The following is an 18,264-nucleotide window of genomic DNA, read 5'->3' on the forward strand; positions in this document are numbered from 1 at the left end:
GATATACATACAGGGTGTCCTGACTTAAAATATAAATTTAGGACTTCAAGAAAAAATTTCCTTTGGAAGTATGTCCGTTTGTGCTTTATTCAAGATACTGACGTCTAAACATTTTCAATATAAAATTTTATGAGTTTATTATCAGATTATAATAAATAATAAATTAATTAATAATGTGTCTCAATTACTTTATTATTAGAAAATTTTAATATAATTATAAATTTTGTTCAAAGTGATGGCCTTGAGACAGGCTTGGCATCTTCATTTCACGGCAATATTGACAAAGTGGGACAGCTATTTTATATACTTAAATAATTCTTCCTTGTCGGACTTTCATAGACTTTTTGTTTAATAGCACCCCAAACAAAAAATCCTTTGTTATTCTTATTCGTAACTCTAAATGTCAATTCTCCTAAACGAAGAGCTTATATTGCCAAAAGAAATTTTTTTTCGTTTTGAAATCTTAAATTCATATTTTAAGCTGAGACATTTAAAATCCTGAAACATTCTGTATATATAATAATTAATAAATCATCATAATAATTAATAAAGGACTTTTTATTAAACTATCTATATTGCATATTTACTAAACTAATTATTTTCTGTCATTTTATAGAATTCAATATATATATAAATGCAATCCTTTCCTATATCATAGCTCTTTCTCTCAATTCCCACTTTTTATTATCAGAGAAAAATCATGGGTAACGAATGTATACTGTGGAATGAATCGCCGAATCTCAATCGTGAAGACTCGATTCTATTGGGTGACCCGTATCGCGCGTGGAAGGAACTTTCATTTCGCGATTATTTACGCCTGGGCGGCGTGTCGTCGTCTAAATTTAGATGAATTCAGCTAGGTCGCCTACTACGTGGCTCTTGAGTCAGCAGCATGCTGAATTTCTGAGCGCAAGCCAAACTATAACTTGTGGTGTCGAGCGACACGTCGTCTCACGATTACACGAGACCGTCCGCGGACTGTCCGCCTGTCGCGATGTCCGTTCGTACCTCGTAGCAGCGCGCCGCGTCTCTTTTGCGAAATCATCGCCTTGGCCGATAGTCAAGGCCGCGATCGTGGTCGTTATTGGATGAGAAATCGCAACTTCGACTCGTGTTACTCAGCGAGGAAATATTATGCCAATGTTCTGGAGAAGACGCGCTTCTCGAGTCGGGCTCGAGTGCAGCTTGACTTTACTTGACTTCTCGCGTCGACGATGATCGTCGTTGTGTATTTAAATTCAGCTTGTCAGATAAAATTGTCTACTGGACGATATGGCATTTTTTTGTTCGCAAAAAATACGTACGTGTCCCATTTCTCTCCTTATTTCTATTACAAAAAATCCACGAACTTAAATACCAGGCGCAACTAATATATCGTCGTATATCCAATTAACTTTCTATGAACAAGGATATCAAATAAAATATTTTTTTCGAATCACAACTATTATAGGTGTATTCAGAAATCATTTGCAACGATTCGGTCGTAAGTTCCGCATTTTAATTTTATTAATTTTAAGGGGTCACACTATCCCTAAAGTTTTAAAATGATAACTTAAGTTTGGGATATTTTTCTGGGTAAATGGATAATTTTACTTAAATAAAGTTATCTACTTATCCATAAAAAAATCCCAAAATTAGGTATCACTTTGAGGCCTTATAGGACTTGTAGGAGTGGTGTAACCCCTTAATTTTATCACGCGAGAAAATGTCCAATAGATTGGGTAGGTTTCAGGTAAACGTGTGTTTCCATCATCTTCATCGAAAATCCGTCGATCTTTTCAGAAGCCATATAGGGATAAATCGAGGGACCTTATGCGATGCACGCGCAGTTTCCATTTTAGCGCGCGACGGCGACAGGGTCCCCGTCCGATACCGTTGTGGAAAACGCAACGTACTTACATACGCGCGTGTCAACGACCCCCGCAATCGCGCCTTTACCCCGCGCGGGTTTCCGCGCGCTGCCGCGAGCCTCGTGCCAAATTATTCGGCCGCGCCCACCGCGTCTTTCTCTCTCGGTCCTTTTGTTATCCAAACGAGAAAGGTCAGGCTCTTTCGGAGAGCGAGAGCTGCCTCGATGGGCATCGAGGGAAGAGCCTTCCGTCCACCCACGTTCCGACTTTTAATTCGGAACCACCGCATTGTTTACGAACGCACGGGTTTTTGACCATCAGTAGGGATCGCGAATGCACGCAGCTCTACCGCGTGACACCGATCGTGTCCGTATTCGCGCCGGGCCGGAAGTAATAAGCACGGAGAGTCATATAGCCATAACGCAATTGCGGCTCTCTCAGCGCGGCGAATACTTTCTGACGTTCATTCACAACGGAATAAAATTTATCTTTTTGCGTATCTTTCGTATATCTATTCTTTTCCATGTATCTATAAATTTTTAATATCTATAATTCTAGCTATATAAATTTAATATTTGTCTACATCTTTGCATTCGTTTTCGTACCTCTCTGCAGTTATTTTTTAATGTTTTTCGTACAAATGTTGTATTCGTTTTTACTAAACATTATACAGCACCATTTCAATGCTCCAGGATCGTTTAATATCGATCATCACTTTTCCATTTATTCAAATACAAACATCACTTACCCTCGCGGCAGCGACGCTCTTCTCCGCCGAGACGCCGTCGAGCTCGACGCGCGCCCTCGCCGCCGTCGCGGCGCTCTGCTCCTTGTACGAGACGTCACCGGCTTGCAGGGCCCTCATCTCGGCGCTGTTCGCCGTCGCCTTCTCGGCGCTAAATCCATCCGTGACGACCTGAGCGGGAATGAAGTATGACTATTAGACGCGAGGGCAGAAGGAAAGCCCACGGCAAACCGAGGTGCCGCGATAGACGAAGCAATACGACAAGCCTCGACACTTTCCCGCGATACACCAAGGATAGGACTCGCAGTCCTTGACCTAGACTACCTGGAGGAAGCCGCACCTCGGATCGCCCAGCCATTCGCTACGCGCGTCTAACATTATCGCCCCGATGCTCGGCTATGTGTAACGTCTATCGAACGTGCCGCGATTCAGCTCGGCAAATCCGAGCTAAATCAATCGCGCAATTCTTATCAAGTACGTATTTTTAGGTACGCGTTATTTTTTTGCGGACAGCACGCTGAATGCCTCGACGAGGCCACGTGCTGATAGCGTGCAGCGCGAGCGTCCGATTCCGTTTTCAACGTCGTGAAAAATTCAATATCGCAGTATTGAACCGACAAATATTCTACATTTTATTGTAACATTTGTAATTATTATTCTTATGGATTGTAATTCATCTTCATTTCGTTATCATATTTTTCGACATGCTTCTTGATATCATTCTATTAAACGAACTTTCAAAATCTGATCAAAGTCTCTCACAAATCTTGTAAGAATCGTTTCTTATCGATATACTGGTACTGTAATTATCGAGGTACTGTAATTATTAATTTCTACTTACGATAGAAATAAAAATCATATTCCTGATTTTATTTACATCGATTATTATTACAGCTATCCAGCAAACACAGATTATAACGACAATATTGCAATGTGGCTGGAATGTTACAATGCTGCTGCAACATTGCAATCTGTGTTTGATGGATAATTATTATTTACTGATTATTTCTAATACTAAATATAAAATTTTTTTATTGTGAGAGTCGTAATCGTAGGATATATGAAGACAAAGAAGACATCTCGCTCACCTTTGTTTTCGAGGCGCTAGTCATTTTCTTCTGTTCAAATTTCATAGTTTCCTGACCGGCAGGTAGGTTTGCCATGTTCGGTATATTTATCGGCGGGCTTATACTGTGATGAAGATTGTTCAGCGAGTTCAGGGAACTCAATTGGGACGGAGAACCGCCTGCCAACGTGACAGCATCGCTGACAGGTGGCGGCGTGTCCGTATCCGGAAAAGTCACCAACGGCTCCGTGAGATCGGTCTCTTCCGGTCCACTGCCGTCTCTACAAAATTCAAAAAGAATGCATAAACTATCGCGCTTTTCGTTGCTGATTCTTATTTCTAAAGAATTTGCTTAGGCGCAAAATTGAACGTGAGTTGACGACATTTTATTACGTTCAAAGATAAAATTTTTTCTCTGTGATTAAGTAAAAATATAGATAATAATTATTTTCCATATATTTATTGTGCATATAATAAATATATGAAATAAAAATAAATTAAAGAAATAAAATAATAAAATAAGAATAAAATAAATTAAAAGATGAATTTATATACGTCAATATATAGAAGAAAGAAATAGATCTGTACAATAAAAAATAGAGCGATATACACAAATCTTAAATACTTTGAAAATTATAATGCATTTATACATTTCAGTTTTTTTTTTAAATAAAAGACACACATATTTTTTCTAAAAGCTAATTTTCTTAAAAAAGCAAGCTTCAAGCAAAGAAATTTCGTTCTATTGAATATTATCAATATTATTTTCCATATATGTAGAATAATTATCTTCATTTGCATCAATTTGTATCAATGGATTACCTTATAAAGATTCACCAATGAAATGCTTATCATACAATAGTGCATTATAGAATTCACGGCGAACAGTTCAAAACATGTTAATGCTAGTTTTATGCAAATTGGTAAATTAATAAATTTGTACATTGTTCTTTATGCACATCGTCCTCGCTATGATATAATCGCAACGGAATATTATCTTGTATTTCGAAGTACGTAAAACGGCACGTGAGCAATGCGTTAAAAATAATCTGACTACCGCGAAAATAGCATGCGAATCGAAATTATGCGTACACAAATATTCGCCGTTGACGCGTTTCGTAGCTTTCAAGTTGTGAAAACTTTAGTTGCGATGTGTTAAACGTATGAATTTTTAGAAACTCTGAACGAAAATGAATCACTGAGCTTTTAGTAACTGAAAGTTAAAGAAATAACTAAAGGCCTTCCGAAAAATCTTCCGAAAAACCTTCAAATTTTCACGGAAAGATGAAAGTCAATGATTTTTTCAATTATTACTATAACAGCCTAAAGTTATTAAATTCTTTATTTATTGAGAATCGAGACGAATGCTTAGTCACCAATTAATTCTATATGTGCTTCACTTTTATAATAAAAATGTTCACTTTTACAATAAAAATAAAATCAATTTGATACACTTTGCATTCTATTGAAGCATTGCAAAAAACTTCGAAATAATAACCTACCGTTTAACACAATCCAAACTTATATTTTTATATGCAGATAGTAAAGAATGTTAAAATACAACTGCATCCAAGAACACACATCGCAATGATGACATTAAATTCGTCACGCTGGCAAACTCTAAGATGCTCTAAAAATATCAATCATTTCTATGAGAAAAGCACGCGAAATGGCGCGACGTTTTCACGAAACACACTCATGTTGCATGTATCCGTTAAAAACTCCTTCGAAAACGTCGGCCTCTTTCCACACTGAACACTGTTTCATCGCACACCGAATTCATCGATAATCCAAAGATTAGATCTGTCCCTTAAGGACCCTTTCAAGAATTGAATCCATCCTCGAAGATAGTCAATTTATACTTGCGAATGAACCAACCTGTCCACGAGGTTCTCCATGCTGCTACGCAGCCGTGAAAAGTTGGTCGAGATGTTCTTCATCTCCGAGATGCCGCGCTTGAGCTCGGTCAGGTCGCTCTTCATGGAGCTCGCCTTCATCTCACTCGACGAGGACGAGGTGAGAATCCTCTGCGAGGACTTGGCCACCCTGCTGCTCGTGCTGCTGCTAGTGCTGCTGCTGCTAGTACTGGTGCTGCTGCTACTCTGGTGTTGGCTCTGATTTGTCGTCAGCATCTGCCGAGTCAAAAGCCGTTTTCGTTCTATTTAAGATCCGCGTAAGATGACTCACTCGCTTCGCGGACCTCCCGCTCTCCAATTCTATCTCTATCTCTATCTCTGTTCCTCTTCTCCGTCTTTCTTATCTAGATATATACTCAGAGTTTGTAATCATATAGTCAGTTATTGAGTTCCTAGATTTTGTTCTTTAATCTTTCTTAAAAGATAATCTTATTACACTGAAAAAAGTAATCTTGCAATTATAGCGAAAATTATTTAGGTATACGAAAAATTAGCTAAAACGGATAAGTGATTATAGTAAGCACGGCGATACCACATGTTTTGTATTTAATCAATATAGATAATAGAGACAGAAATTATATCTGAACTATTTGTTAAATTTAGCAAGAAGGTTCTTCTATGACGTTTAATCAGTTCAGACTCTAATCATATTTAGTTATGAGACCTACATTTTCTTGTATATATTCTTAGAATATTGCTGCTATAAATTCTACGTATGACAGAAAATTTTTTAGCAGATACAAAAAACAGTGATATAATTTAATATTTGTTTGTAATATTTAGAATTCTAGCTGAAACAGCGAAACATTTTCTCTGAGTGTTCGGAATTAATTAATCTCCTTTCTTTCTAGACATTTTTGCGTATTGTATTTATGTCATGTAAAATAAAAAAAATTGTTCAATTTTACTAACGTAAAAGTCATAGCTAGAAAAAACAAACTTTATCGGTCTAATAAATATAAAATTCTTCATAAATAAAAATACACACAGAATAAAAAAAATACATACAGATATATATTTTTATATGTATGTTTACATGTATTAGATTATTCATTTTATTCCATGGCTACTCTCCTTTTTTTGTAAATATGTTGTTATTAATGGTAAATATTTCTTCATTATCAACTCTATTTGACAAACGCGACAAGACTTTTAGAGACCAATCTTTTTTATTTTACGAACTTAAAGTCGGATGGTTTACCTTGTAGTTATACAAATGGAAAGTACAGTTCGACCGAATAATTCTTCGAGAGAGCGAATTGGAAAGGTTTAAAGGGAAAAAATGTAAACAGCATCCGCTGTAGCACCGCGGCAATGACTGCTGGCGATGGGCCAGCAGTCATTACGAGATACGAGATGACTCGGCCAAACCTAAAGACGAAAAGGGCCCGATAAATTTAGAAGGAGGCAACGTTCTCTCGAAACAACGAGAAGAAGGGACCTTGAAGCGCGGTACCAAGATTCATCCAAGATAGATCCGTAGAATTAATCTTCAATGGAAAAATATGCACGTGGGCGACCGCGTTGCGTAGTAAATGCCTACAGTCGTTCTCGAGCTATCGCTTTTGATTGCTCGATGATCGGAGACGGTTCGACAAGTGGTTTCACTCACGAGACCGCGCAGCCACTTTGACCGCGACGTATGTCTCATACACACGTCGTCGGTATAAAGATTCATATGCACACAACGCATTTAACATCAAATACGTATGTCGCCTTTAAAATCTGATTGGAACTTTGACTTGTATTTAAATTTGATGATATAAAAGAGATCTGGTAAATGGAAATGTAATCTAATATATTCTTAAAACTTAAATACAAGACAGGCTAATGAGAAGTCACGAGTGGTTCTTGGTGTCTAAATTTTATTAGAATAGTATTAGAATAGTATTAGAACATCAAAAATTACATTAAAATGTACAATATGTACGTATATTGTATGTTTTAATGTAATTTGATGTTCTAACACATATAAATTTGGGCACTAAGAACTGCTCGTGACTCTCATTAGCCCGTCTCGTATTTAAGTTTAAATAGAGTTTTAAATCGAGAGTCTTAATAAGTCTTAATATTAATTTTACTAATATATTCTATTGTTACTTTTAATGCTTAATTGTCATTAATCTTCGGGTTTCCAAGAAATTTCGATCAATGTGACAGTATCAATCATTTCATTTCCATCTGTATGTCATTAATATTATGCAATGTCGCAATAAACTTTTGTTATCTTGACAGTTTAATAAAGTCCAAAAGTAATTTATGTTAATTATAATTTTCCACTTGATTTTTTAAAATTAATAATCAACTGTTAACAATCAAGTTTTCTGAGTCGCAAAACAGAGAAATAAATAAATTGGACAAAAATGTGAATGGGAAGCCAGTCAGGCGAGTCGATTGACTTGCGCGAGCAGTGACGACAATTATAATTATTTTCGGCACTTTTAGCGGATCGCTCGATGATAAAAGCGTCGGGTGAATAATTCCAAATTTCCGCGTCTACTTTCAGGAAATTCGTCTCAGATGTGGGCGTCGCAGGCGCCGCGACATCTCATCTAGCTGACGCAGAGGCGACGGGATAGGAAGACGGATTAAAGGCCGAAGATTAAAATCTTCTAGAAAGAAACGGTCTGAGAGGAAGCCTGACGATCGTGTTTTCCACGAAGCAGCGAGGCCAAATAAATATTGCAGCACACGTCGCGACTCGTTTCTGCTGAGTGTCCACAAAGATGCAAAGTGCGCGGAAATGCATACGAGCACAGGTCTCCGGATTTCTGATTCGAAAGTTACGTTATCGCGCGCAAAACGTTCGGATTTATTCGGAGTTAACGCCATCATTCATTGCGGACAGATCAATTCGGTACACAGTTGAAAAGTGTGTGTTAAATTTAACACATCTCACATGTCCACTCAAATTTTTGTGTTAATTTAACGCAAGATGAATATGTTAGAAAGTAACACAAACATTATGTAAAAATTAATACAAAAAATGTAACACTTTTATACAATTTGGAAACAAATTGTGGAAACATTATTCCTCAGTAAAATTAACAAGTATATTTATCTTTTATTCATTTATCTTAGAATTTACGGTTTAAAACTACTTTATTTTTATGTCATTTATTCACTTACTTATAAATTGTGTTGTTTTGACATTGAGAAATATTAAATATGTATTAATTTAACACAAAATATTTAAATAACATAATCACATTATGTTAATTTAACAAGCAAATATGTTAAAAATTCGAAAAACACGAAATTTTAACAAGAACGTGAGTGGACCGTTTCGAACATAAATACAAAATATTTTTTACTGTGTACAATGGGGATATATTTAACATAATTAATAATTCGCTAATAGGAAAAGCCTAGATAAGAAGATAAGAAGATGCAGAGGTAGTTTCCAACTTTTAATATAAAATTCACGATCGCTTCGGCATAACTCTTGCTCTTTCTCTCACTTTTTCATTGGTAAGAAGACCCGCCGGAGACTCGAGAGATTTGCACAGGTGGATTTTCAAATTTATTTCGAACACACCGCACATATAAACCCATACCTCTCGCGAGCGTGTCGATCAACAATCAATTAACAGTTAAATACTCGGGACGTGTCGCGAGAAAAACGTGTGTCGAATCGCCGCGGAAATACAAGTGACGCATTCTTTTCCATATATCCTTCGAGGAATCGCGACACAGTCTCGCGGGGAGCACGCGCAAATATTTGACAGTCAAAGTAGAAGGGAAGACCGTGTCGGAGATAATTACCTGCGACGACGTGGTGGTGACCTGCGGATGATGGGTGACGTGGTGCGTCCTGCCGGTCACCAGGTTGTTCTTCTTCTGGAAGTTCTCCATGGCGGTATGCATGTTCTCGCCTCCCTCCACCGGGAACTCCGACATCTGCAACAACGGATAATATTGTATACCACCAGAATATAATAGGTCGCAACAGATCAAGACGTTCAAATATTTGTATGTGTTACAACAAAATTTTATACATATATAAACATTCGCTTTACTTGTAACGGAGACGAATCGACGGACATCGCATGCACGGATGTTTTAATTACGGGTCAATTAAGTCGGCGGGGATTCGCCGACTGCGAGGGCCTAATAATAGGCCCTGGGAAATAATTGGCAGCTCTCGAGCTTGGCGAGAGAGACTAACTAGAGAGACTAACTAAGCGAGTCGGACCGCAAGAAAGTAGTATAGCGCTGCGTACCGTAAACGGGCGTAATATGCAAAGTGTAATATACCCACGCGCGCGCGCGCACGTTCGTTGATAAAAAGCTTTCGATCGAGAAACGCGCGCGATATCGAACCCGGATCTCTGCGGTCTAAAACGCTCCGATTCCTCGAAAGGTGATCAAGCTTTCTAGTCGCGCAAGACCGATTCCCACTGTCTATAACGTACGACAGAATACTAAGCTCCCGCTGACGGAAATACCATCGGGAATAAATGCTCGAGGCCGCTCGAGGTCGACATATAATAAACGTTCCGATAAAACTCGTCTGGCAGTTGCACTTCGCCATTGTTCAGCCCGCGTGCGGATTACGTAATGCCGCGGAATGGTTCTGAAAGAGCTAAGTAAGCGAGAGGATCTCGTAGGGAATAATTAACGCGCGAAACGCGAAACTATACGCGAACGAATGTTAATGCGGCTTTTAAAAATGATCCTAAATAAATGTCATCTTTTCTTCTCTTCATAGCCGGCGTCGAGTATTTTCCGTCTGTACGTTGTTTGCATAACTTTTGTTACGCGCCGTATAAATTATAAAGACGATCAATGAAAAGGCGAGATAATTGACGCAGTTAGAAACGCACTATGTCTTCAAAATTAAGTGCGTTTAAATTTGATAATTTCTAATCAAAAAGATTTTTACGCGCTGTTGTTACATCGTTTATATGCGGTTACACAATATGCAGATAATTTTACGACATAATGCAGTCAGCGAGATCGCAGTCGCGTATAACTTTCATATTTCTAGGAAGGAGCGACATACGATTCGAAGAAAACGAGCCTCATCCAAGTGTTGCATTGTTCTCACAGCAACACCAAAAAAATTATATTCTCAAAGAGGATTATATACTTTAAAACCCTCTACATATTCTTTATAAATAAGAATATCTCTAAGAATATTTCTAGAACATTTTTTGAAACTAACAATAAGAATATATTCTGATTTCTTACCTATATTCTTATAAATTAAGAAACTATATAGTACTTAAATTATTAAGAATATATTTTCATAAATTAAGAATATATAGTACTAAACCTATCTTTTAGAAGAATTCCCTCCGAATCCTCCGAAGTTAAAAAAATCCTTTTGGCACCTATTTTAAGTACAGGCTAATACAAAAATAAGAGGGAAATTCTTAAGCTGAGAATATAATTTTTTTCGGTGATGCGTATATCGCTTATAATCAAGCAAATTTCATTTATTTTAACTATATTATCTAGCGATGGTTATTTTAATTACTTCCGATTTGCTTCCACGTTCGGCTTCGTGTAAACGTTAAATACGCATATAACGCATCGCACAAAGATCGCTCCTCCGATTCTCAATACAACACTGCATGCGCACATGTGGGATGCGTGCCAAAATACATCGGCACATATAGTTGGAGGCACCCAGTTGTTGCACCGAGCCGGAGCACGTTTCGCGGCGTGAATGTAACTATACAATCGGCACAAGTGCAACTATCGCGGGACGCGCGTGGACGGGCGGGCGGTACGCCGCATTCCGTCCATTCTTTCGATAATTCCGCGGGATTTGCATAGGCGTGGGCACGTAGAACTCGGGCGCGTGCAACACGCGTGCCCGATACACGCGTGTGCAATATCCGGCATCTCCTTCGGAAAACAGAGAAGCCGGTTTAACGTCTTTTTGCACGTTAAAAAAACATTAGCCTTATCTTATTCTCTTGCAGTAAGCGTATAGTATTTCGAAATAATATTACGTTATCTTGTCATACGTATTTCTGATCTGTATTATATAATTAATAAAAAGATTACTAAACTGTATTTATGGGACACTTGGGAGATGTGGAATCAAACACGAATAATGCTCGGGAAAGCAGGTCGAGTGCTCCAAAAGCAGATGGCACATCCTTAAGTCAAGGACCATAATTCTTTCCAATCGAACGGGTCGAAACCGGTCCTAACTAGAGACTCTTTTAAGTGCTGACGAAAGTGTGATTGAGTCTCAAAGGAGATCTGATTGTTTCTTTTCGGGGCGTATTTATAACCAGTTAAAAATAACGCGAAAGGATTACAAATTGACGAACGATATTATATAGGATTAAAATCGAAAATCCGGCCGGCCGAAACTTTACCGAAGGTTTTATAATTTCGGGTTACTTCCTATCAGCTGCCTATCTCTGTGCACGCGCGCGAGCGACCGATCGACATGTGTTGCTGCCAGACAAAGACAGCCGGCGCGGTGTGACTGTCGGACGAAGGAGGAGAAGGCGGGGACGTGGTTGCACGCTATCGCTTCTGCTGTCTCCGATAGCGCGACACGCGCAGACTTGTCATTTCGGGATACACGCGCGCGTGAGCGATGCGACGTCAGGAATGCGGGAAAGGGGCTCCCGACTCGGGGATCGGCGGAGACCCGAATTAAGCTTTCGCCGCGATTCGCAGAGACTCGGAAGAACTCTTTCCCTGCCGGGAACCGATCTTCCTGCAAACGCGCGACACTTGGCAAGAGACAAGGAGAAAACACAGACAGAAAGAGAGACAGAAAGAGAGAGAGAGAGAGTGAGAGAGAGAGAGAAAAGGAGTGCGCACCCAGCTGACACTTGGCTGGCGTCCGACCGCCACGTAGCTCACGCGTCTTCGCGAGAGATCGACGACGACGAGGATCGTGGAGAGGCGATTCCGAGGACGAGCGGCCGTCGCCACCGACGCCGCCGCCGTCGAGTCGGGTGGAGCGTGTCCGCGGAAGAACCGAGGTCGCACGGACGGATAGTACGTCGCGTTTCGGCGTGCCGGCGACGGCGACTACTAGCACGGAGAGCAACAGCACATACCCCACGATCAACGAGCATCGCGCGCGCCGGTCGCGCTCGCACTGAGGAGTGAGGATGAGAAACGACGGTGCGGTGCCGTGCCGCACGTATGTACGATAGCGACATAGCTGGGACTTGGTCACATGGCATCCGTGGCGTCACGTGACGCGCGTGACGCCGCCGCCGCCGCCGCGCCGCCGCGACTTACGAACCATGCGCGCACGTGATCGCATCGCATGCCGGGCGGTGAGTTAAAGGGACGCGGAGAGTAGGTACGGAGATTTAAACGGAAGCGTGTGTGTATGGCAAGCAAGTTCCGCCGCGAGACGCTACCCTTCGCCTACCATTCGCGTCGGAACGCTCGATGTTTGAATTGAAAAATTAGAAATGAAATTTAAATAGATCTCAATTAGATAGAGCGATGAAATTTAATAGATCTCGATTAGATTAGGAGCGATGAAAGCGGCTGATTAAATCGAAATAATCTTAAACAGCGGTAGGTTAAAGTGTAGTTAAATCTCGCTGCGAATGGATATTAATTCAGGACATGATAAACCTGAAAAAATAAACGAAAAGAATATACGATAAATATAAATGAGTAAAATGAAAAGACAAGTTAGCTTTCTTTCGTTGAACGTAAGGATGATACGATTGATTAGAGATTAGAATGATTATAGAGATTGATACAAGAGAAATCGGGCGAGATGAATAAAGTTTTATGCGCGTGTTTCGAAGAAATCGAAATAAAAATAACGATATCAAGAGGATTAAGTTAACGTTCTAATTAATGCCGAGATTCCGGGAAATTTATGCTTATATGCTTCCGCAAAAATAATGGATTTTTCGATCTCGATTAGGAGGCGTAACCCCAGTGCAGCAAGTGGGACGACGATAAATGGACTCGATTCCCAGAACGACGACAGAGCAAAGAGCTTTTTGTCAGCGCCCGTCGTCGCTGCGATGTTATGCAAGAGGCTCGTCTCTTTCTCTCTCTCTCTCTCTCTCTCTCTCTCTCTCTCTCTTCTCCCCCCTTTCTTTTCTGTTTCTCCAGTCGAAAGTGCATCCGTCGAAGTGTTTTACAGCCGCAGCTACTTGTGATAGAAAGTTTACGAGAGCGTAGTAGTCTGGGAGAATCATCGAGGGATCCCGCCGATTCATTCACTTTTCCGCTTTTTATTGATCTAAAACATGAATCACGCGCGTTTAATTGAGATTATCGTGTTTTAATCTATACGCGTTTCAATGTACATTTCTCGGATCGAGAAACAGATAAAGTCGCTTAGATGTTTTTCAACAAGACTGTACGTGACACGTACACGTGCGACAGTCCTTGACTGATTTACAATCATAGAGGAATACCAAGTCTACCTTATCTCTCCAGGCGGGGGCAGGGCATAAAGCATCAGCCGCGTAGAATTTAGGTCAGGTTCTTCGAGATATCGAGAATCTCCATTGGGACTTTTGTGCTGAGCGTTACTCAAAATTCTTCGAATTTTTTATCTTCGAATTCTGACACTTCGAAACTTCGGTGGATTCGAAGATTTCGAAATATCGCGGAGCCCCCCCCCCCCAACAAAAACTCGGAAGGAAGTTCTCCTTATTTCTTCCTGCAGACACGCGAAGTAATCATCCGAAGTCACTTTGTCAGGAGTATCCTTGCGGAAACTGCTTAGCTCAACCGTTGTAAATCTCTGCGAGAAAAAAAGGGACACAAAGAGCGGAATGCGGTCTGGCGAGGTGCGTGACGCGAGGAAACTCGCAGTCACGGAATTTCGGCGAAAGTGTACCGGGTGTCCTCGGATACGCGCTGGAGACCCATCTCGCGCCTCGGTGGCGACGTTCGCGTATAAAGTCTCTCTTACATAAAATTAACATTCACTTAATTCAGCTACTTTATTCTATTTAAGTTTGTTTAGAAATATTTTTATCAATATCTTCCCACGAATATTTGCGGATCGATTCCGCGGAATAGTTTCATCGATCCTGATTTCTTATCAATGCTTGGCAATAAAATTTTCGATACATTATTGTTAATATTTTTAATTGATGCAAATCTTGTGAATGTATTGTGAAAAATGTGTCACAATAGAATTCAATCTCGAGCTTTCATTATTTTAATTCCGATCAAAGAGATTCGAGGTTTAGGGTTGGGAATTCGATCTCGATTTCGGAATGTCAAGGGCCCCTTTAAAATTCCAGAGCTCGACGAGTTTTGTGGCTGTTGTCGGGCTGGTTGAAGTACTTCTTACGCGTACGTGAGGAAGGGTCTCGATGGGTTAGGCGAACGTACGTGGATATATTTCGCGCCTCTCGTCACGCCGCGTCACGTCGCGTCGCGTCGCGTCGCGCTGCGGCGGCGCGGCTGCGGGCGGCGGCCACGCGCTCTTCGGCGCCGTTTGATTTACGACGGCCATAAATAGCATTCACGAGTGGCTTTTTCCTGTGCCCGACAGCAATAACAATTTAGAACAGGCCGCTTTGCGGCTGATGTTGCCCTCGCGCTTCTGCTAGAGATCAGTCGTCTCATTAGCCGAAAACTATCGAGCGATCGTCAGTACTCGAAGAGTGATTGCGTATATACGAAGAATTCCGAAAAGATTCAGCAGAGAGTACAAAGATGATGGAAAGAAATGTAAAGAGTTGTATATGTTACTATATGTTACATACGAGGTCTGTACAGAAAGTATCCGACCTTGTGTTGTAGCAGGAGAAAGAAATAATCTTATAGTCAATAGCGATGACGTCCTCTCAAAGTATTTTTAAAGTATTCTCCTCTTTAAGAAGCCACAACCTTCTTTCAATGACCTCCTCACTTCCGGAAGCACTCTTTAAAGTCAGCTTACGGAATAGCTAACAGCTATACGTCGTCGCATTTTTATGTCCTCTATATATGTCCTGAAATCTTTTTTTCTTTCAAAGGATTTTTCAATTTGGGGAAACAGCCAGAAGTCGCAGGAAAAAAGAGCTGCAGTGGGTCAGGACTGTACTATAAAGCTGACGAAGTTGCACGATACCATGTTTTAGGAGAAATTACTGGACAAGATGAAATAAATAGGCATTATGTCTATGAGAATTTCAAAATGCGAATGCTTACGCAACGTATCGTTGTCGATTAAAAATCTGCAGGGCCGTGTCGCTTGGCAGGAGCACTCATGAAGGTTCCCCTTAAATGATGAATATCCGTTTTCACAATAGCCTGCAGATACAAAATTATATCCAGGTTGGATATCTTTTGGACAGACTTCGCGTATTCACTCAAATGCATTCACGCGAAAAATTATATTAATTAAGAGCATTAGCAAAGTATTTGATACAACATATTTGCTTGAAAAAAAAACCTTACAACAAATTTCTCTTTTATTCCATCTATATTTTGAAATAAAAATTATACTGATTAATTATAAAAGTTGTATAAAATCGAACAAAATTATATTAAAATTATATTACAACTGTATTATTTTTTTTTAGTTCCTCTTAACAATAATTTTAATTTAAAAATTAACGCTGTTAATTTATAATTCAATTTGTACGTCTATCCTCGTTTTAATGAAGTATTGAAGTTCTTAATCGGAATCTGACTCTTCCGAGTACGAGACTTTAACGATAGAATAAACTTCCGATAACGCAACGTAGGAAAACACATGGCAATGAATGCAGCGTGAAATATCACGAGAATCGATTTCTTCGTATACATTCCACGTAGGTATACCTCGGAGCGATCGAGAGTCGCTATCGCTGAGAAAGCATTGGCAGACAGCTGTAGGCGTCTTGGCTCTTGCCAGACACAAAGAACCGATTCGAAGACGACATCGTCGGTGTAGCGCATGAAGTCGCGTTCACAATCGGCGATCTCCTTAATCCTTCCACGAATAATGATTTCAACAAATGTCGTCGATAATGATAAATCGATCGAAAAATCCGAACAATCACGCTTCATTAAAAAGAATTGTCTCGAATTTTTGCAGTGCGCAAAAATAATAGAAACAACAAATGCATTAAAATCGCCTAGAAATATACATATATATATTTTTTTTAATATAAAATGTAAAAGTTTAGTGTTTATTACTGAAAAATTTGGAGACAGAGAGGATCAATTCTTTGCGGTTCTACACGAGAATTCTATAAATTCGTACAAAATTATTTGACCAGCGAATGAATCACTTTATCGATTTGCGTTTCGCAGCGCCCATGTGTGAAATGAACCTTAAGACCGGTAAGATTCGTTACTGTCCATATATCGGATTAACCTTTCGCGGCAGTGTCCACTTCTTTTAAGCATTCTACTTTATAACGCTATGTAAACGTGTAGGAATGCGAGGAAGTTTCTAAAAGTTTCCTGAAAAACTCTCTGAAGAGTAATAATGACACTTTATTCTCGTTACTGCGTGCAAAATCGTCGCGTTAGATTTCCCCGTTAATTCCAAAAAAAAATCGCAATCTTCAAAACTAGACATCGTTTGCACTCCGTACCTTCTTGACTTCGGAATTAATCAACGTCGATCTTCGAAAGGATTGCTCGTTACTCGTTTGACGTTAGGCGTGAAACGAATTTACCGCGATATAGTATTATACTCGCAGCATGCCTTAAACAAAGACGCCTTGTGCGGCCGAGACGCAAGCGAGAAACGCGTTTTCACGTGCACGTTCCGTCGGGTTATGCGAGGCATAAAGGAGGCCAGCTGGTACAACTATATACCAGCGGCGGCTGATTTCTGGACGCATTCCGTGACGTCGCGTTGCCTTGAACGAGAGTTTCGGATTTTCAGTACTGCCGAGCGAATTAAAGAGTCCGTTTCTTCGAAGTCGTTGATTTATTTTGTTTCCACTTCCTTTTCATATTCGAAGCTTACTTATTCGCTGCACGCATAGAAGGCACGATTTACATATTGTGATGGCAAATATTATAATGCGTTACAGTAAATGTGAGATAATATTCAGAATAATAATCACGCTGCACGTACTATTATTCTTATTTTCTATTCAATCTTTTGTCATGTTTTCTACTATTCTTATTAATAAAAAAAAGCATTCCAGTTGACCGTTTCATTTCGAAAGTCAAAGATAAAATTTTGTTTCTGCCTTATCAGTCACGTCTAAAAATAATAAATGATGATAAAGATTCAATCGAGTCAAATCAACAAGTTAATATGCATAGATAACCAGCGTGTTATAAAAAAGATGCAATCATCTCTAAAACATAAATTCCTTTGTAATTATCCCTTCCCTTCATTAGTTCTTTTATATATAAAATTGCACATGCTACATTTATATTAATTCTTAAAAAAATCATTCAAAAGTCTTATGTTATCTCTTTGATTCCTCACGCAAATAAACGCGTCTCTGCAAATAAACATTCGAAGGAAACGCGAGCCATATGCGAAGATTTCATTGATGCGATTGGCATTTGAAAATCAATGCAAATGAATGAAAAATCCTTTCAGACAGGTAAACCGATGAGTCAGGCGAGGGCATGACTAATTACCTGATATTCCGCCAAAAAATACCGATGATATAATCGTACGTTCGCGAAGAATGAAGCGCAACCGCTACGGTCAAATTCACCGTTATCGATAATGTAATTTCGACGAATAGACGAATGCGTCGCGCGCTAAAAATAGACATCTGGCATTTCCTGGCATTTCCGCGTCGTATTCGCACGTGCGATTTAATC

General features: G+C 39.7%; 1 protein-coding gene across 5 annotated transcripts in view; it reads right to left on the reverse strand.

The window, feature by feature from the left end:
* The window catches only part of LOC105447828 (sterile alpha and TIR motif-containing protein 1), a 56,943-nt gene that overhangs the window by 15,477 nt on the left and 23,202 nt on the right, over positions 1-18,264 (reverse strand). For 3 of the 5 annotated variants that reach the window (XM_011686045.1, XM_011686049.1, XM_011686046.1), the window contains exons 2-5: positions 9,343-9,477; positions 5,540-5,793; positions 3,684-3,942; positions 2,599-2,766 (exon numbers count right to left, since the gene is read on the reverse strand). In XM_011686045.1, coding sequence (XP_011684347.1) covers positions 2,599-2,766; positions 3,684-3,942; positions 5,540-5,793; positions 9,343-9,477 — 816 coding nt within the window. Of the gene's footprint in view, positions 1-2,598; positions 2,767-3,683; positions 3,943-5,539; positions 5,794-9,342; positions 9,478-12,372; positions 12,617-18,264 lie in introns of those variants that run through there. The other 2 variants (XM_011686048.1, XM_011686050.1) reach the window with 2 other exon arrangements.

Source organism: Wasmannia auropunctata, unplaced genomic scaffold (assembly GCF_000956235.1).
Source record: "Wasmannia auropunctata unplaced genomic scaffold, wasmannia.A_1.0 LD336090.1, whole genome shotgun sequence".
NCBI lineage: Eukaryota > Metazoa > Arthropoda > Insecta > Hymenoptera > Formicidae > Wasmannia > Wasmannia auropunctata.